Source organism: Acipenser ruthenus, chromosome 6 (genome assembly GCF_902713425.1).
Source record: "Acipenser ruthenus chromosome 6, fAciRut3.2 maternal haplotype, whole genome shotgun sequence".
Taxonomy (NCBI): Eukaryota; Metazoa; Chordata; class Actinopteri; order Acipenseriformes; family Acipenseridae; genus Acipenser; species Acipenser ruthenus.
Genome location: NC_081194.1, coordinates 53,540,660 through 53,562,619, shown reverse-complemented (window position 1 = coordinate 53,562,619; position 21,960 = coordinate 53,540,660). Strand labels below are relative to the sequence as shown.

General features: G+C 36.5%; 2 protein-coding genes across 11 annotated transcripts in view; one reads left to right on the top strand and one right to left on the bottom strand.

The window, feature by feature from the left end:
• The window catches only part of LOC117411466 (echinoderm microtubule-associated protein-like 6), a 115,743-nt gene extending 113,487 nt beyond the window's left edge, over positions 1–2,256 (top strand). For all 3 annotated transcript variants that reach the window (XM_034019045.3, XM_034019044.3, XM_059025507.1), the window contains one exon: positions 253–2,256. In XM_034019045.3, coding sequence (XP_033874936.2) covers positions 253–277 — 25 coding nt within the window. In that variant the 3' untranslated portion in view covers positions 278–2,256. The remainder of the gene's footprint in view (positions 1–252) is intronic.
• Positions 2,257–9,161: 6,905 nt separating this feature from the next.
• LOC117410899 (reticulon-4-like) overlaps positions 9,162–21,960 on the bottom strand; it is a 35,573-nt gene continuing 22,774 nt past the window's right edge. For 6 of the 8 annotated variants that reach the window (XM_059025505.1, XM_059025506.1, XM_034017831.3 and 3 more), the window contains 6 exons: positions 14,697–14,904; positions 13,604–13,742; positions 11,049–11,118; positions 10,762–10,808; positions 10,335–10,393; positions 9,162–10,060 (listed from right to left, as the gene is read on the bottom strand). In XM_059025505.1, the coding sequence (XP_058881488.1) occupies positions 10,018–10,060; positions 10,335–10,393; positions 10,762–10,808; positions 11,049–11,118; positions 13,604–13,742; positions 14,697–14,904 (566 nt within the window). In that variant the 3' untranslated portion in view covers positions 9,162–10,017. Of the gene's footprint in view, positions 10,061–10,334; positions 10,394–10,761; positions 10,809–11,048; positions 11,119–13,603; positions 13,743–14,696; positions 14,905–16,359; positions 16,510–18,619; positions 18,871–21,960 lie in introns of those variants that run through there. The other 2 variants (XM_034017835.3, XM_034017836.3) reach the window with 2 other exon arrangements.

Sequence of the window (21,960 nt, the reverse complement as noted above, 5' to 3'; positions counted from 1 at the left end):
ATTGTACGAAAAAAAAAAAGTACTGACAGCTATTTCAAATAATTTGACTTGTAGCAGTAATTTTTTTATTAGATTTTTTATTGATTAACGCTGTTGTTTAGAACACTATTAGAGTAGACATTGACATGAACTCACATGTATTAGACATGCTATTGTGTTATTTTTTTATATTGTATATAAAATCTTATGTATAAGGCTAAAAGAAATATATATATATATATTATCTCCTGTGATACATTTTTCTTCTTACAGTGTGTTTGTCTGGAAATGCCTCTAAGGAACAGCCATCCACATGCTGAATTCCAGACTACATGGCAGCGAGCTGGAGGGATTGAAATGCCTCAAGTGTCTGGCTGCTACAAACCTGTTAATAAAATGCTGCATTTAAACATTTTATCAAGTCGTGGAATAGAAGTGCCACATTAATCATCAAACAAGGATGCTGAAGAAACAAAAAGAAATCCACTGTGCAATAACTTTTTGCAAACATCACTTAGTACCTTGACTGTCCTATAAACAGGTCACATTAAAGAGTTCTGAGTAGCTTAGGAATGACACAATATCACAATAAATTACAGCTTAACTACATGGCTCTTGTGCCACAGTAAATGGTGTTTTAAATATCTTTTGAAAAGAAAATACCATTAGTGTTTACATTAGTTTTGTCTATTTCCTGTAATGGAAATTGCAGAAATGAAAGGTGGCACGACACTTTTAACATTTTAATCAAGGCATTTAACCCTCAAGATTTTTTTTTTCAAATTTTGTTTGTAGCCATTTATTGTTTTTCAGTATATAAAAGCCTTTTTGTATTGTGAAAAAAGCCCATACATAAGTGCCTTTCTGACATTTTATATTACCTGCTTGCATTCTTTCACACTTGCATTTTTAAAGTTGTTTTTTACACTTATGGTGCTATGGATTGTTAAATTGAGGGCTATCAATAGTGTTTGTTTTATTATTTTAACATTAAGATGATTTTTTGTTTTACATAAAACATTCTACAACATGATTTAACTGTGTATAATCTGCATATCTATTTTTGATGTGCTCACTCTTCCTGGATAATTATCAACACAATTGCCTACATAAAGTTTTGGGATTCAATCTCGGTACTAATAATACAAAAGTACTAGAAAAGTACTTCACATAATACTGTTAACCAAGACTAACAGGAACAGATATCCAGTGATGCAATACAATGAGTAAAATTGGTATATTTTAATTACAGATTTATTGGGCTAATTACGGTATTTGCTGACTTACTGAAATGATATTCTCATACCACTGCTTTCTATAACATGAAAAAGGGGACACGACTTCAGCATCCTTTATACAATAAAAGAAACATGAGGCATATTTTTAAATGTTTAGTGCAGGCTTTAATTAACTCTTTGTTTTGAAAGCAGGAAATTCCATGTTACAAAACTGAATAAGAAAAAAACTCAAGACCATTTAAGCAACCTTCAATTATATTACTTAATTGTTTGGTTCTAGTTTTGTACCCTTAGCAGGTGTTGTTCTCTATTTAGAAACTATGAGTTAAAGGCTGGAGTAATTGCTTTGAAAATGTGCCCCAAAATATCTATTTTATAGGATATGTTTGATTAGATTGAGAAAGGATGCCTTATGCTGCTCTTGATATAAATTTAATGTGTAAAATAACCTGGATCACCAAAGTTGACTATGCAGTCTGTAATCCACTCGTGGGTGGTTCTCATTTTAAATTTTCAGTGTGTCTTCTGTTTGTGCTGTTTGATAATCAGCCTTGAATCTCTGTCAGCCAGTGTGTCTTCTACTGTTTTGTGATGTCTGACTTTTAGTATTCTGTGGGACAGCAATAGTGTCAATATAATGGGTGTCTGTAATGAATATCAATTGGCAAAATATTTTTGTTTATACATTTTATATCTCATACCTGATTTTTTGTACATAATTGTCTAATTAGTAAATTTGTTAAACATTGTATTATAATGTAAATTAGAAAATTGCTTGATGCATGGATTTATTTTTCAATAGCTACAAACACCACATATGGTATGGATCTGAGTTACTTTATAAATGGTGTTGATTGAGACTTTACATTTTATTGTATGGGTGACAATCATAGTTTTGTGGGGTGGGGTTTATACAGAGGAAAATATTTGATGTATCGAAATGAATGTGTGAAAATGTGTGTCAAAAATGATGTTCAATATACAGAAAGAAAAACATATACAGATCTTGTCCAGAAATAAATACAGATTTCATCAGGAATGTGTGGTTTCTTATTTTTTGATGATCATTGGGTAAGTTGCTGCTCAGATCGAGTCATTCTTCATAAACATACATTTACTGTTACCCCATGACATCCAAGAAGAGAAAATTACCAGTAGTGTTAAATTACTATAATAACTCGACAAGATTAGATTACCGTATTCCTTAGAATTTAAGACGCAGCCCAAATTTCGCACCCTCAATTTAAGAAAAAAACATCAAATAAATATGCATTTACAAAGATAGAACCTCAATACACATATGCAGGCAGTTTCGAGTCGTCTGCTAACATACAGAACAATACAGTTATGTGCTGCTTCTCATTTCCAGTCGTGGTTACTCACACCTGTTTTTCTCCCAATTTGTGAACTGTGGTATGTCAAAAAATATGGGGGTCTGATCAGCATTTCTGATCTGTCCAAGGTGGTACTGTTTGTTAGAAACGCTGAAATTGTAAATGCTTCTCTTTGAATTCCTCAGGAAGTGAATGATGCTTCTCTGAAGATGGCTGTCTGTATGGCATGGATTATTCAATCGGGCAGTAACGTTTTAGTTCATCTTTTCTCGGCAGTAAGTCATGTTGCTGTTTGTATACTCAGGTAATCATGTATTTTGTTGGTGATTTTTAATACACGCATCACTATACTGTACTTGAATTTAAGACGCAGGCTATTTTTGAGAAGCAAATGGTTCAGAAAGTGCATCTTAAATTCAAAGGAATACGGTATTTAAATTAACATTTAATATAACTTTGCAACATTAATACCGCTAAATATTTTATCAGATCTTGTAGTTTACTACAGTAGGTAAAGAGATGTTCGCTAATTTTTGTGACTAGGATAATTAAATTCCAGTTGTAGGACTGAATAATAGAAAGAAATGTTCATGAAATTCTGCCTATTTTACTTAAGTTTACGTAAATAATCAGATGTCAGTTTTATGAATGGTGGCGCAGACATCTAATATGTGAATATTTAAATGAAGATATTTTTCACATTGGCCAAGCTGCAATTATAGGGAATGTCTGCACATATGATAGAATTTGAAAGTTTAAAAACAACACATTTGATGTATTGTAAAGATTAAGTAAATGATGTGTTGCTTTTAACCCACAAAACCATCCACAACAGTTCCACATTCTTTTTTTAGATAAAAAAAAAACTTTATGGATCCAAGTACAAAGACTGTGGGTATTCGGTTTTCCTTTTCAATGTCTTCCTGTCAGTCAGACGTTTGAGGTTAACAAGTCGAGGACCACAAGTTGGTTATTTGCATCTCTACCAAAACCACCAGTTCACTATTGCCTCTTTTCCACTGTGGGCCGGGGCTGCTGCTGGCTGGCCCTGACAGACCCAGGCCAACAGAACCACGTTTCTGTGTTTTTCCCTAATGTGGTCAAATTCAGAAGTTCTTGTCCTGCATAATCAGATCACTGCAGATTGTGGGAAAGTGTGTTGCGTTTTTAAAGAAACCCGTAGTAGTACAAGTTCAGGAATAAAAACTGCCCGAGCCCTGGATGCTGCAATTGAAAAGATTTATCGCTATTTTTATTTTCGTGCTACACACGATTCTACACAGCATTCTCAAGACCCAGTTTTCCGAACCAAAAGGAAGACAGATTGGAAGTGAATCTGGTAGCTCCCATGTTAGAAGCATCCCATGTTAAAACAGTACATAAATCTAGCACTGGTAGCAAGGAATGCATCTTTAAGCATGCAGAATTTCCAAACAGGTAACATTCGTGTTTTATCTATGCCAGAAACAAACATTCTTAACATCGGCTCAATGCAAATGAAATCTTCCAAAAGGGGGCAGACAGCAGCCAAAACAAACAGCTAGGTTTTGTCGTTGTTGCGTTTAGCCTGGGCTAAAAGATATTGTGACCCCTCTCGTAAACCGCAGTTTTTTTATTTTGTCCCGGTACTGTTGTGGTATTCTCATGAATCATTTATCTGCAAGACTTTTGCTATTTTTTCATAGCAGGGTGTGCAATTTTTTGAAAAAAAGCTTGTTGTCCAAGGGACAAAATGCTAGAAAAATCTACTTGTCGTCCTTAAAAATCTACTTGCCCCCTCCCTGTCTCACACAACACACACAAAAAAGTAGAATATAACTTGTAGGATTTGGGTTTTATTTAACAGTGAATACAATCAATCAATAAGTGGCTAAAAGGGATGGATCTAGCCTTGTAGCTTGACGGGTTCACTAAATTCTTCAAGATACACAAAAGGTTCCCTGTGACCCCACCTCACCTCAACAAAGTTAATAGATCTAATGAATTCTGTTTTCAATATGCCCTGATGAAGACAATATGTCGAAACGTGTAAGCATACCTGTTTTTACCTTGATTTCTTTTTAATGACTAAAATATGAATAATTGAGACACATTTTGGATATAGACTTTTATTTATCGGGAGTTTGCTGTCTTTTCTCTTCAGTGGTGGCAACATCTAAGTGTTTTCTATTCAATGTATAATGTACTTTAAGGAAATGTTCCTTTCAGTTCAGTTTGGAACAACCAATAAATGTAAGTAACATACCAAGAGTACTACTATAATAAGCAATACTTGGGAGTTATTCAGCTATAAAAATAGCTTCTACCTGTTTTTTCCACTCTCCATATAGACTAGTACAATAATCAGAAAATGTGAATGTAGTAGGCATTTTTGAGGAAAAGTTGGCAAACCACTTTTTCTAAAGGATTTTTGTATGCTGAAACCGAATATTTTGTTTGCCAAGCTGTATTTTGATGTTTTAGGCCCGAAATCGCCCAAAAACAAAATGGCCATCATGCGAAACCCTCATAACTTTTGAACAGGGGGTGATAAAGCCATGCTCTTTGCGTCTAATACTTGTGTTTAATACAAATGTTTTTATTTGAAATTCACACTTATTTACCATATTCCTTCAAATTTAAGACGCAGCCCAAATTTCCCAACCTCAATTTGAGGAAAAAATAAAACATCAAATAAATATGCATTTACAAAAATACAACCTCAATTACGCATATAAGAGCCATTTATACAAAGGAATGCTAATTCTTTTGCTATAAAATGCTACAAACTCGTCTGTTAGGCATATTGGTGAAGCATATTGATTATTGTTCAATGAACATGCCTGTATCCACAGTGAATCCCTCCTAGTAATCCACCTCTGAGTTGGAGGAGTTTTCTTTATTACTTGACATCGCCCAGACTCCCGCTTCTTTGAAAATGGTTGCCTCTAGTCATGGATGATTCGAGGTCAGGAAGTAACTTTCTTTTTTTCGTCTTTTCACGTTCCTGTTTGTGCACTTGGACAGTCTTTTAATACACGATCACTATTCTCAAATTTAAGACCCAGGCCATTTTTGAGAAGAAAAAATTGGTTTGTGCGTCTTAAAATTCGGAGGAATACGGCATATATTAAATGTATGTCATACCATCTCATACTGCACATGAGACACACATTTAAATTACATGGAAGTTATGTATGTAAGTCTTTCTGTTTGTTTAGGTTAAAAAGAACTATGAAGCACTTAAGCAATAAGAGGAAGAGGAACGTATGATGCAGAGCTCTCCACCCAGAGCGGGTGAAGAAACCCAGACTGTCAGTAAATGGGAGGAGAGTCACGAAGCCACTCAGGAGCTTCTAAAGGTCAAAGACAGGCTAATTGAGGTGGAAAGGAATGCGAGTTCTGTTTAGTATCCCTTTAAAATCTGCACAGTAATGTATTTAATACAGTTTTTAGCTTGTCAGTTTCTAATGATATCATATATTTATTGTATGTTTCAGTTGTGCCTAAATAGTATTTGAAACTTTAGCTAATATTGTTTTGTTATTCAAGTGCAATTTCTAAAAAAAGAGAAAGTTTTAAAATTCCATACTGGCTTTTATAAATAAAGCTGTGTATCAATATCCTACTTTTGCATATGGACCATTGCACTCATGTCTATCATATTACATAACATGTAAGATATGTCAAATTATAAAGTTGCTAAATATTTGGTCGTTCAGGTTGTTTCTAAAGCTTTTAATATATATATATATTTTTCTCTTTTATTTGAAAGAATGCTACGCTCCAAGCAGAAAAACAGGCCCTGCGGACACAGCTAAAACAGTTGGAGAGCCAGAGTGATAATCTACTGGCACAGATCCTAGCACTCCAGAGACAAACAGCCACTTTACAAGAGCATAACACTACATTACAGACACAGAGTGCTAAACTGCAGGTTATTCATCTCTACTCAATTGCTATTCTATGAACCCATGGTAACAAGTACTCACGGAAGTACATTTGGCCTGATTTATCAAGATCTTTTTTGTGTGTGTGTGTGAAGAAAACAATTGTTACTAGTATCAAACAATGACTTAGACCAGTGGTTTTCAAACTTTTTCAAAAACTGTACCCCTTCTGTCTGAAGATTTCAGCTGAAGTACCCCTTTACAATTTTTGCTGTACTGAATGGTAACACAGTTGCAATAAAAGGCAGAATAATCCGATTTACAAAAAAAAAAAAAAAAACTTAATTACAAGTCTTTGGATGCACTTTGGATGATACTGTTGAAAAAAAAGAAAAAAAGAACATTATTTTGCATTTCTGAATACCCCCTACCACCCTTAGATGTACCCCCGGTTCAAAAACCCTGATTTAGACATACAATACTTTTGATTTGTAACATGAATAGTTTTATTCTGCTGTCACAAACATTGGTGCAAACTGCGTTCAGTAACATTTTATTTTCAGTGGAATAAATACATTTAAGTAAGAAGCTATTAACCATTTGCAGAGGTTTTGTTACATGTTCACAAACAGATATGCCATGCTTGTGTGTACCAATCATTAGACTGCCATTTGAGCTCATATTTCATATGTATGTTGAATATGCTTTTTAAGTTGTTTCCTGCTCCAGTAAAAAAAATACATGGACTGGTATGTAGCGTTACCGGTATTATTCTATAAGCTGTCCACACTACCTAAATAATGCACATTTAAACAGTGAATATGGTATTAGTAGCTTTACATAGCAGTCTTTGTGTGTCTTTCATTACTGGAGCAGGAAACAACCAAGTCTCAGAAAACACTCAGTATACATATAAAATATGTACAGATACACACATGCACGGCATGTCTACTGACCGTTTATTAACACGGAACAAAACTTCAGCAAATGGATAATTGCATATTCAAGGGTGTGCAATTTTTGAAAAAAACTTCGTCCAAGGGACAAAATGCTAGAAAATCTTGTCCTTCTTAAAAATCTACTTACCCCCTTCCTGTCTCACAAAACACCCACAATTTATTTATTTATTTTTGCCAGGTAGTTTGTCTTGAAATGCTTCAAAACTATTCTTATTTTTATTTATTTATTTTAAACATCCCAACAATAAAGTACACGCCTGACCACAAAGTGTTATAAATTACACACCGATTTTTTCTAATCTGCCAATACTTTAGCGACTGGTGGGTGTTTTGTTTTGTTTTTTTTTTTCAACTTTACTAGGTCCTGCATTGTGCTTGCCTAGTAAAATAGTTTACATAAAAAATAAGTGTCAGGTTCATGTATTAAGGAGGCAATATCACTTATTTGCTAATTTACAAAAAAACATAAAATACTGGTAATACCTTCAATTTATAAAAGATTAATCTGTGCATTGCCAGAAGCTCTCAGGTAGCCATTTCTGGGTTTCTTTGTAAGCAATAGAAAATCAGCTTCTTCCACAGCTAGCCAATCAAAAGTGATAGGGGAGGGATGTAAACAGTTCCGCAATTCAATTTTCAGAAACTTATGTGGTTGTCTATAAATATACTTGGAGTGTCTTTCCAGCAACAGAACAAACATAGGACAAATAAATAAATAAAAACTACTTGTCCGACAGGCAAAGTATAACGGCAAAACTTCCTGTTCCTCACACAAATCTTGTTGTCCCGGGCGTCGGGAGATACGAATTGCACACCCCTGCAGAGATAGAATCGTATATTCCATGCAGCGACCATTGTTTTTGTATTTCCGAGTCAGCCCATACGTTTAACAACATTTTTATCTCGTTTTCCCAAGTCACCACAATTCTGTTCAACGGCAGCCATTGTAAAGGGTTAAGTGTTTTACTGTTCCCATTAACCGCAGCCGGCAGTGGAAACAAGGCACACGTTACCTTGGGTGAACTCCTCCTCTTGCTGATTCCGTTGCATCTCTTGTTGGTCAGTATTTATTAGAATAACTTACCAAAAAATAGCAAAGGCAAACCGGATTTATCAGTCCAGAAGAGATTTGCATCCTTACTATTTTAGCATATACTCTCCTCCCTTGTATCGTCTTATTTACCAACTGGCCTCCGGTTGGTCCTTATGGCACATTTTCAAATCAGTAAAAGGATTACTCCCAGTATGCTGGATGAAATAGCTTCCATTTGCCCAAACTCCCAAGGTTCACAGTGCACAAGTACAAAAGTAGGTCACCAGACAACATTGTGTAATGCAAAGGATTTATAGAATTAGTCAGTAAATTCATGAAATGCACTGGAGACAGGATTATTGAATCAGTTTGCAAAGAGCTACACATGTATTATTCCTCCCCATAGTAGCTTTATCCTGTGCTTCATGAATCCATTGAGAATCCTGCTATCAAGCCATTATAGTTCAGAACTTTTAGCTGCTGAAACCACTATTGCCTCAAAGCCGGCTTGACAAATATGAATATATTAAAATCAGACTTCCTTTACGAAGCAGCAACTGATAGTCTAGAGACTGGAGTTAAAAAAAAAAAAAAAAATTTTAAAGTCATAACTGTAACATCAACGGGCTGCGCACAACATATTTAAAGTGTTAAATATTTGGCATTTACCACAAAAAATGACAATACATTTCCATTAGCAATATTGCCCAATAGTTTAATAGAATCGTACTTAATAAATCACACGCAGATCTTTGTCTACAAGCTTTATTGTTTTTTGTTTACATTTCACAATGCATTCCACAGACTTAATTCTCAGCAGATTATCACTATCGTATGAAGTTTCATTCACAATTACTTGCATAACAAACAAGGCTTCAAATTTCCAAGTAACATGTTGCAGCTTTAGATATTCGGTCCACAGATAATCAGAAACAGCAGGGTTTAAGTGTTCAGTTTGTAAACTTGTTTGCTGGGATTTTACTATGAATCTGCAATGAAGTGAACATCTGCATAAATGTTTTTGCAAAGGTACTAATGTTCTAATAAATACTCTGAAGCTTATGTGCTACGGAAGTTATCAAATCAAGCACTGTGGAGCTGCTGAATAACAACGCTTAAGCTCTTGTGAAACACTACACTGTCAAATCAATAAAAACAGTAAAAATCACAATACCATTAAGTTTAATACCAAATCAATTGTCCATTTCTTGCCAAGATGGTACCATTCCCTACACATTTGTTGCATTTAAAACTATCCTCAGACTGTGCAAACAGAGAGAAAAAAAAACAAATTCCCTGCTCCACTTGCTCCATGATTCTTTAATGTAAGACATTCCCTGACAAAGCACACTGTACGGATTTCTGAAACACAAACCAGTGTTTAAAAACAAGATAAATAAGAATTAGATCAAACAAAAGCAGTGGCATATAATACTTAGGCTGGTGAAAACCAACAACAGGTTAACAAAAGAGTTACATTTTCACAACACTAGAGGACTGCTATAGAGATTTGTGAAATTACACTGCAATGTCAAGGTAATGTATTCGCTCCCCACCCTCCCCTCAGCCCGAGTGACTCTCTCCAAGAGATGCTGCCTGAAGCCCTTACTCAGTCTTGCGCTTCAGTCCGGGGACTTTAGCTTGGATCCTGAAATAAACAAAAATAAAAACATCCTGCTGTTATAACATTTGCTCTCTTGTGCAGAATGCAACACACAAAATATTTAAAGCAACCTGACTACAATTATAGACATTCCACTTGTGTCGAGAATGTTCCCAATTTAGCTTCTATAGTAAAATTCAAAATTGATCCCAATTTTCATTCATTGTATTAGTAAACACTTATTGCCCACTGCCCCATCATATTTAAATCACATCCCCAAAAAACTCCCAATTTCTCTTCATAGTTTAAACATACTTACTTAGCAACAATGTCTTTAACTTGGTTGTTCACCAGAGATAAATAATGATCAATCTGTGCCTGAAAAAAAAGTAAGCAGCAACTGTTAGTCAAACTTTACTATTTTCGTCTTTGTTTTATGTTCCTGAACCTTGCATTTCATCAATCATTTGTAATAATCCTTTCAATAAAGAATACAGAGAAAGCTTTCAAATCTCAGTTCACTATGATGGCATGGTTCCTATTATAGGTCATTCAGACTACCTGGGTTCGGATTAGCAAGAGTCTACTGTAATTTAATGAAATTTGTGAGAAATAGGGTTCTTCCATATAAATACATTTTGATTTGCATCATAAAATACTGAAAAAAACAAACACTTTACTATACACATTTAATTTCAGTAAAAACATTTTTTTTAAAAAACACAACTAAAATAAACTTTGCTTACCTGGTGCCTTTCATAAATAACTGGGATGCTAAACAATGAAATCAGAGCTGAAAAGAAACAGGAGGGAGAATTTCAAAAACTGCAAGACTGAAATGAAAAAACTTGCCTTCCTAGTATGTGCCCTTTCATATAAAAAACAGACTTGTACCCACTATAAATAAGAAGGGGACATAGCTACTTCCAATGGGAAAGCAGAAGGTCTCATACGTTTCAGAAGTTTTACCTCATATATAGTTCAAGATGCTTTCTATTTTACTAACTTGCAGTAAACACTCTTTACAACTTACCCAGAATTATAAGTGTCAGACCATTAAACAAGGCGCCAACATAGGTAAGGATCCACATCAGTACAGCAAACTATAAAACAGAATACAAATGAATTAACTATAAATATGTTACACATGTTCACATCAAAACTAAACTTTACAACTGGGGAGAAAGCTTTTTTTTTTTTTTTTAAATATATATTTTGATTACATCATTCATTTGTGTATGTGGTTCATTCACAATCAATTCATTTTTACTGGTTGAAAAAGATTCCCTTTGGGTCGTTCTGGGAAGACTGGAGGCAGCAAGGGATGAATTAGCAAGAATGTGACCAAACAGAAAAAAAATAAATTATTCATGGTTTAGAAAAAGTGTGGAATGTGTCGAGGTATAGTTCCTGCATTACTCACAGCTCTGGTGTGCTGTTGAGCCAGGAACACACCTATGATTCATTTCACAACAAACCCTTTAAAATGTTATGAAAATTAAATCTATACAAAACAGACCACAAATGGATTAGTTAAGAAATAGTTTACCAAGACAAAGCTTCTCATGCATGTCAGAAAGCTTCCCAAAAGTCGGAACAAGATTCAGGGCCTGCTGAGGGCAAACTGTGCAGCCACACAAACACAGCTGCGAATTTGATGGTTCTGTGACATGGGCCGTGAGGAGGTACTGCTGAAACTCAAATCACTTAGTCTCCTGGTTAGTGCCCCAACCACGGTCATTTTCACGACACTCCAGAGCTCATAATGTTGATGTGTATTTTGTTTTTTTATTTTTGTATTTATTTTTAAATGGGGGAAAGGGGGGGTTAAACCCACTTTCTCTTGGAAAAGCCAGAAATATGACTAAATAAAAGGGAGAGATCTCTTGATTAATTCTCATTTTAAAAAAAGGAAAAAAGCTTTGGAACCTAGTGGAGATGTTGCCATTTGTTTACAGTATATCATTCCCTTTCCAGTGCAATATGAGGTTTTCATCAAGATGCTGCTAATATCCATCTCTGCTAAAGATTTATTAGAAATCACTGTGTTACTGGACTACACCCAGGTTCAGCTCCTGAACTAATTACACAGCCTGCAGGCATCCCAAGGAATGCAAGCTCTCGGCCAACAGATACCTCATTACAAATACTAGTAAAACAAACACTTGTAAAGCAAAAGGTGTGAAGAAAGTGTGTGGGTTTTTAAAAAAAAAAAATTTAGAGTGGGAACAATAGAGATGTGGGATTGTTATTGGTTTATTTAACTCTCCCCAACAGTCAGGATGCCAGGGAATCTGTCAATTAGGTTCGCAAACCGTGAAGGTAATTTGCAGTTTGCAAATAGAAATTACCACCAGTTTATTCTAAAATAAGGCCTGCCCACTCTTACTTGTACGTTTAAAATCCTTTGTTTCAAAACTGGAATAACAGTCGCTCCATTTTCTGTACATTCCCAAAGTGCTTTACAAACTCACTCCCTTTCCCTTGGCACTTTCAAAAGCTACACTATTTATTCCTCTCACTTATTTAAATCTTTTAATACGCTTCAACAATGCCCCCCTTTGTACCCAACATACCCCTCCTCCTCCCCCTTCATTCTCACATGAGGCTCCAACACCTTCCTTCTCTGGAGCTTTTTCCAAACAGCAGCAAATGGTCTTTCAGCACCTCACATCATTGCTGTGGGCTGAGACTGTACATTGTACAAAACACTGATTTATATTTCACAAGGGATCCTATATAGTTGTAGACCGCCACAGGGTCCTTTAATAGCAAGGGAAAAGTCTGCTGGTTTTATTAAAAGAGAGGAGCACAGGGCTAACTAACCCTACATAAACAGAACGTATGCTATCCTGATCTTAATATTTTTTACAGATATCCGCTGGGGGTAACTTCTTTCAAAACACTATTCTGAATAATGTGCTATTCATGGCACCAGCTGCTGCTCAAACACAATCCAAATAACTAACTTCCTTTGGTCAGGTTAGATTTTAATTACAGTGATCAAAAGGACACCTTTTTTTAATATATAAAATGTAGTCGTTTATTCAAAAACCCAATTACAAGTATTGCATTTTCAGACAGCCAACATGATAATGCAAATATTGTGGGAAATTATTTCATAATACTAGGATCTCCTCATTCTCCAGTTAATCTACGCTCCAGCCACTTCTGAATCCCAACCTCAAAGTGCTCTTTTGGCTGCAGCTGTTTCTCCTATATAGAGGTGCTGACACTTTCCTCATAACTGTGTGCAGGATTACATGGCAAGGAACATCTCAATTGCAGCTGTGAATTCAGCTGTCTTTCCTTCAGAACAGCCAATTTATTGACAAGATGACAAAATAACCTGCAGCCCTGCTAATCACTGGTTCATACCATTTTTTTTTTTGGGGGGGGGGGGGGGGGGGTACTTTCTTAACCACCTCCAGTAAAAGCAGATTGTGGGGTGCTTTACTGAAGTACTGCATTATTTACTACTACTGGTGTTACGTGGGGGTAAAAAGTGCCAATTATCATATTTGTATACAAGCTTCTTGCTCCGTTCAGCTTGGGCGGTGCCCCCCGTCCCCCGTGGAGGTCATTTACCTTCAGCGAGTCAACCAGGTCTTCCACCAGGAAGAGGTGTCGTAGCTCTTTCAGTGCACAGTTGACGTGGCCCAGTGCAACATCGCTGTATTTGTGAACCACCTCCTCAGACACAGCAACATCAGAGTCCAGGTAGGCCCTGCGTACACCGACATTTAAAAATGCATCAAATACAAAACAAAGACTGTCTCGTATATTTGATTAAATTGTGCGGTAGAGGCTCCAAATTCTGTCCTGAAGCATTGTTGCAAAAGAAAGGAATGAAAGTTGCTAGATAGCTGGCTGGCACAATGGATGAGTATTGGTTCTCGTTTACTACATCCCACATACCAGAAAGTCGCAACAAAATATACAGTCTATATAAAAATCATGACACAACATTTTCAGGAAGTTGGGTACTTTAAGTGAGGCATTTCAGAATGACGTGCTTGCCTTTCTGTCCCATGAGACTCGCTCCAAGCAGCACAATGTGTTTTTGTCCCAGATGGCTTTCCATAGACATCACTATGGCGTGCGCACGAATAATCTGGTTTGTTTACTTTTTGCTGTCTAAAACTTTTAAATAGAGGCTCAAGAGCTGCTGTGTTGATTCTGTGTGTGTGTGTATGTGTATATATATATATATATATATATATATATATATATATATATACACACACACACATATATTAATCTTGCATATCACATAGAAATTCTGGTGAGGTGGTAAATAAGTGCAAGGTATTTGTCATTTCTAGCAAATACAAAGATCTGATTTTTGTCCCAGCATTAATTATATATAACGTGTGACAACCGTGTAATCCACCATGCATCCTGTCAATTACTACTCCTCAGACAAACTCTATTCACATGACTATATAGGGTGTATAAGAAGTCACTGGACTAATAAGCAAAAATAGGTTGGAGGAATATGGGTCAGAAGAGTGATCTTTTGCTGTAGGAACTCTGCATGTGCAACAACTTCACCAATGTCCTGGGACTTAACCCTTTAACATGCCACATTGTACCTTAGGGTCAATCTACACCCTGTATATGAATAAGGCAAATGGCCCCGGGTCCGAGATGGGAATCTCATTGTAGTGAATGCACTCACTTGAAGGGGTGGCCCTCATCAGACTTCTGAATTGCCTGCAGAATCCCCTTGTATATCCTGAAGGTGATGCTAACAGAAAGCAGGGCCAGAGTCAGGTAAGAGAACACACTGACAATGCTGCACACAGTCAGGGAAAGCAGGAAGAAGAGGCTGGCTCCGAACACCGCTCCCGTCTTCTTAATGTCTCGCCAGTACAGGAGGTCTACCACTAGAAGAGAATAAAACAGGGATAGATAATGGTTAGGGATGGCATGCCAAAACAGGCAGCATATTCAGGGAGGTCCCGGTCACTACATTGTTTGTGTGAAACTGCTATAGGAGTTCTTTTTTGGGGGGCCAAATGAAACACATATATACATTTTAAATTATTTATAAAAAGCAACAATTAATGGTGCTTGCTATGCACATCTGGGCATACAAGCAAAATGCACTGTAATGATCTTTACATTCAAAGTGTTTCCCAAAAACTTAGATAAGGGCAGAAATCTCCTAAAGAGCACCTGTTAGGAAAAGGGTACATAATGCAGTTCCTATTAAGAACGTATTGTTTTATAAAGTCTGAGGCATGCAAACCCAGACAAGACCTTTGTTCTGTAATATTGGGAGTCCCTAAACAGCTGTGTGCAAGATCTAAATAAATCTGTTTCTAAATATTTTGGGGTCCTGTTAACCTTCACGGGTGTTCAAGTTCACAATTTTGTTTCCGTTGCTTGTGTGCTGTGTAGATTACAGGATCCTTCAATAAAGGCGGCACCCATGTTCCCAGGTATAGTGTGCGCTACCGAACAGCTGTTTGGAGTCTCTGCATTTGTTTAGCGTTAAAAACATGCAACAGATTGTACTGGTGTCAGTTTATTTTTCATGCATTTTTAATTGTGTCGCTACAGGTTTAAAACAAATTACGCTATTCAAACGTGATGCGTTGTGTAAAAATGTTACAGTATAAAACCAAAACGTAGGCAGGGTTTACAGTAAATTAAAAAAAACAATCCGTGGACATTAATTCTTGCTACGTCTGCGGTACATTTATTAACTAAATGTCCTCTGTAAAAAATAAATACATAAAACGGCAGATTCTCTTTGCTCCATTCTAGGGCATGGCAAAAAAAAAAAAAAAAAATCAAAACGATTTACCATTATCGATCCCCAATCTGGGCACAGCTTTCCCCGTAGCCCTGATGTAAGAAATTCGACTATAAAAATATTATCTTCGAAAATAATCTAACCACGAATATTTTGTTAAAGTTAGCATACAATATAAAATTTAAGATAGGCCTGCCCAATTGCAAACGTGCCTGACTAGATTTGCTAAGCATTAACTCTGGCGGGCTAAAAATAGCACCAGCATTTATCAACTGAATTAAATGCGGATCTCATCCAATTAAACACAGCTCAAGCTTTTTTATTATTATTAATATCAAACACACGTATTTATGATTTCTGCTACACATTTTTTCCCCGATCATAAAACAGCAATGGCACACTAAAGCATTCCGATTGTACTGTTTGACCTGACCTCTTACGTCCACACACCGATAGATCCCAGATTACCTAAATTCCTCTCTCAAGTTATTGAAAAACAAAACAAAATCTAAATCAAACAATACCTGTGAAGTGTCAGGTCAGAAACATACAATGTTAATATATAAAATGACAGACTAACCGAGTTTGGCATCCATCTTGAGAGTGCTTGCAAGCACCCAGCTTCTGCACAGTTGACTGAAAAAAAGGGGTTTCACTTCCTGCTAGGTCACTTGGAGGTCTACCGTACTGACACATTGGTAACGCAGCTCTCATTGCATTAGACTGCCTCCCTCTACCCTGAGTACTACATACAGAAACCAATTGCAGCGCTAGCTTTGCTGCTGGAAATGTAGAAAGAAACCATGCTGAGCCCGAGGGACAACCCCGAATATACGCTCGATTCACACTATTGCGGGAAAATAAAAATACTAATCGCCCGACACACCCTTTATAGTAGCCATTTATACAACGTCGAGCATCAGCTATGCCACCGATGACTGAAATCCTGCAATACATATTGAAAACGTCCCTGTATTACCTTTATGAATACCCAGGATGGGCTACACTGTGCCCATTAGTGGTATGTGTTGGATTTGAACTTAGTTGGGTACAACAAGTGACTGGTTCACTGCCAGCCTCTCTGTTTTAGTGTATTGTAACTGGTTTGCTCTGCCTTCTGCATCGCTACAGACCTTCCCCTACTCTTGGGGGAGGGACAGAAATCTGCAAGTTTAGTGAATCATGATGCAGGGGTAGCACAGCTTGCTTAATCATAGCTCTGAATGCACTTCCCTAGCCATCACAAATGGGTTACAGTTATCTGAACATGATGAAACCTTGACCTGAGGCACAGTAACATCCAACATCCCCTCTGATCGAGCAATGTGATAGTCATCATCACTAACGGCCAATGGAAACCAAGAATATTGCAACATCTACTTTATCATGGCATCTGAGCTCATTGTTGCATCAGTATATGAAATATTTAATTACTGACTATTCTCGCTGCCCTGTAAATGCAAAATGACTTGCAGGTTCCTACTAATACTATGAAGACACGCTGTCAAGGAACTTCACTCTTTCTATAATTAAACTTTATGCCTTTACAAGCTAAAGAATAGCAGCAGTCAGCTACAATCTAGTTGCTCAAACGATGCAAAACATTTATAAGGCACTGTAACACTTATCTGCTCCGTTATTGAATCGTATTTCGTCATACTTGTACTTGCTAGAACCGAAGTCATTGTATTTTATCTTGCTCTTAATTGTATTAATACTTGTACTGTGATTCTTGAACTGTATTTTTGTTTACGACTAAGTCGCCCTGGATAAGGGCGTCTGCTAAGAAATAAATAAGGCCCCATTCAACAGGTGTTCAGCAAAAAAGGGAAGAAACTCCAGTTTAAACCATAATTATTTTATGAAGAGTTTTTAATTTGTTATTTTAATTTTATTATTTAATATAAGGTAAGGGAGATTTATAAAGAAATTACATGTACAGCTATGGACAAAAGTTTTGCTTCACCCTATAGAATGAACTAATTAAAAAAAAAATCAAACATAACCTGCTGAATAATGTTATGTTAACATATTGAATTGCATACCGCTTATAGTTTCATATACTTAATGAAAGTGACATTTAAAAATCTAACGAAATACTGTAATATTATTATGGTTTCCGGTAGACTTTTGCAAAATCATTTTGTAGTTTTGTTTGATTACATAACGTTAAATAAAATATCTAAAATTATGTTCACATATACATATATTTTTAAATTATGTCTCAATTCTAAAATTCTAGGTGATGCAAAACTTTTGGCAATAACTGTACAGCAACCTGCCTCTAGTCCCCCCCGTCCCCCCCCCCCAAAAAAAACCCCAAAAAACAAATGCAGGTCTTTGAATTAATCACACCGGCTATTAAAATGCACTAAAACAAAAGCATGCTTAGAGCCCTTCAGGTTGTGCTTGCTTTATCAGACCCCACCCCCTTACCTTTATACAGAATGTTGGGAAGGGAAAGGACACAGTGTTCAAAGGTTGGTCAGCTAATCTATAGTGCATTTTAAATAATTTCTTCTGTTAGCACAAAATGTGATCTAGAAACACATCCCATTCACAACTGTATGCAATTGCACGCCCTGGTAAAGTTCTCTGAAGTAATACCTTCACCAAAAAAATGTTATTTTTAGGAATATTAAAAGAAAGATACATGGATTAGGTCTATACAGCTGTGGTCTTGCTGAAGATTGTAGCACAATTCTACCCAGTGTTTCTACAATTGACTGAAATTGTATTGTAACCAATTTGATACATATGAAATTTACAAGGACAACAAGTAATGCATCACTACTTCCATTTTTTCAGCAGGGGGAAAAAAAATAAAAATAAATATATACCCTGGTCTTTCCAGTGTTTCTTCGGGCAGTCCATCTCTCTCTGCTTGTAAAATGATTTAACCCTCAGATGTTCAGATCAACAACGCATTCCAATGTAAAAGCAGCCGCAGCAAGAGCAAGTAGGTAGAGCTGTGACAATGTGCAATCCCTAGGATCTGTTGAAGCATCGGTCTCCCAGTGTGAAGGGGCTGCAGCTAAGTCTAGCTGGACTGATCTCCAGGACTACAGCACTCCTGCTGCAGGACTCGTGTCACCTGACTGTCTGCTGGGTGTGGGGAACAATGGCGCAGTCTAATCTGTAGCTAAACTAATCACACAGCATTGCATGCTCTCAGGGGAAATTGCTCAATTCAATCTTAACTGCACTCTGGCCTACAATCCCCCCCACCCCCACCCTCTCTTTTTCTTGCTTCCTAGCTGCAATTGAGTTTACAGCCAAGATACATTTTAGGCCTGTACTCTTAAAGAAACATTAATTGGCAAAATGCACCTATTATATATATATATATATATTATACACACACTTAATTTATATCCACTTTTTATGAACATTTACTTTATAATTTGACACTGTTGTAAAACATTTACTTATTTGTTATTTGTATATTTAGCAGACTCCTTTATCCAAGGCACACGGAGGTTAAGTGACTTGCTCAGGTTCACCCAGTGAGTCTGTGATTGCGCCAGGATTTGAACCAGGGGACCTCCTGGTTACAGGCCCTTTTCTTTAACCACTGGACCACACAGCCTCCTCTGGATTCAACTGGGTAAATATCCAGGCTAATGTTAACTGTTAACTCATTGGCCTGTTTGTGGCATCGCTTCAGAAGAGTACGAGGTGGCTAGCAGCCAGCTTGTTCTCTGGTCAGGCTTTTTTTTTTGTTTTTTTTTTTTTTTAAAAAAAGAGACTACATTTTCATTTTAAATATTTTCTTGCCTGAAAACACACAGGTCAGAACAGTGTTCTTCCGAAATGAAAATCAGGCTTATTTTCCACCTGAGCAACAATACAGGGGATGCTGAAGAAACCAAGTAAAGTTAAAAAAGCTTTTTGAATCTGAAAGTTTACTTTTCACATGGCAAACAGTGTTAAGAGTAAAAATGAGTGCACGACACAGGTAGTTCTGGAGCCTGTGTACACTACACAATGCACCAACTACCAGCTACAGTAGGGGTCACAGTATGTTCAGAGGGTCATAGACGATATAGCTGAAATTAAAAGGATCCTGAAAAACATTTCTGTGCAAACAAAAGGAACACTCTGAGGTCCTACCCACTTTCAGACACACAAATAATTAAAGAGATCCCAAATTCTGACACATTTACTGACCCATTCCTGAGCAAGTCACACTGTATGAAGTACAAGTTTGTCACAGTACTTGGCAAACAACTGAAAAACTCCTTACTAACAGTAGGGCACAAAACCATTCATCTAAGGGCCCCTTATCAGGTTAATCTTCATATCAGTGCGGTGTGCAACTAAACCAGGCATCCAAAAACCATGATCTTAGTTAAGGTTTAACCTCTGTTAATCTTTGATAGTTCATTACTTACTAAACCACCCTACTCTGGCCCCACAATTTGTTAGACAATCACTTTCAAAACACACAGGCCTACAGCTATGGGCAAAAGTTTTGCATCACCTAGATTGTTAGGATTGAGACAATTAAATAACAATTTAGATATTTTATTTATGATGTAAAAATCAAAGAAATGTCAAAATGATATCGCAAAAGTCTACCGGAAGCCATAATAGTACAGTATTTCATGTTAGATTTAGAAAGGTCAATGTCAGTTTTTAAGTATATGGAAAGCTACGAAGTGGAATGCAATTCAATATGTTAACATAACATTATTTAGCCAGTTTGATTTGACTATGAAGCAAACTTTGTTAATTCCATAGAGGGGATGCAAAACTTCTGGCCATAGCTGTAGACCAAGCAATGAAGCATTCTCCAGTTTGTCAGCCAGTCTCAAATCTGGACTTCAAACACTAGAGGGCACCAACACCTAAGACTAGACTTTAAAAAAAAAAAAAAAAAAACTCAACTGGCAATCTGCAGAGAAAGAAAGTGTAGTGTTTCAGCTAGCCTCCTAAATTGTTTGCACAGAACTCTGCCTTTATGACAAAAAAGTACACAATTCATTTCTGATATAGGGTCTTTGAAGGAAGTGTGTTTTTTTGGAAGTTCCACTGTGGAATACAAATAAAACGAATAAATAAATGAAATAGAAAATCAATTTGATGGACTACTTGCTTGATTGATTTAAATATCCTTGCACCAAACATTTTTGTACATTCCGTTGGCAGGAGCCCTGTTTCAACACCTCCCTAGTGAGGCAGACACCTTGCACCAAGTGAAACCAGATACAATTACTGTGACAAGTTAGACTCTGGGACCAAAGCTTGCCATTGAAACCAGGAATGGGGTCAATCCTTATTTTTCAATTTCATTGCCTTTCAAATCATTTCCAGCCATCACTGATCAAAATTGCAATTAGCTGTATTCTGTTGAAACAAGCTTCTCACAGTGGCAAAAAATTACTTCAATTAAAGTCACTGTTGGTCAATTAAATTGGCTTCAAATGAAAGCAGCTGAACGATCACAATTTAAAAATATTAATTTCAGGAGCAAAGGAATAGGAAACTGATTTTAAAAAGGAATTGGAAGTGAAAAAAACAGGAAAATCGACCCAAACCCTGATTGTACCCCTGCGACCAGACAGAATAATAAGATTGACATCCTTACCTGCACTGATGGAAGATTTGCTACAGGACAGCTGAACATGTGCTTTTAATAGTCTAAAATGTTAGCTTAGTCAGGTCTTTTATTACTGTTATTTATTTGTAGACCAAAATTAGTTATTGGACATCATTCATATATTGCTTTGTCAACTCTGAAACAAGCATATAAAATCAAGAGAATTGATTAACTGAAAACTCAGTATTATAATAATTCGCTACGTTTCGCCTTCCCTCTTCAGATAGCATGGTAGAAATAGACTGTAGCTATCTGAAGAAGGCGGAAGCCGAAACGTAGACAATTATTAAAATAGAGTTTTCAGTTTATCGATTACTATTCTTCATTATTTCTAGTTACTGATGAGTATCCTGATTCTCCGTGGATACAGAACCGTTTGAAGTCTAATTCTCGGTACTAATATTTTATATATTCAATGTTTCTTTCAGGTAGCTGGTGAAACGATCTTGTTTCTCGCATTGAACGCAAAAAACGACAGTGCTGATCGTAAATATGGTTGCTGTTGACAGTAAGTGGCGCAGGAAGTGATGACATAGGTAGGAGTCCAATAAAAACAGTATTAGCCATGTGCATACATAC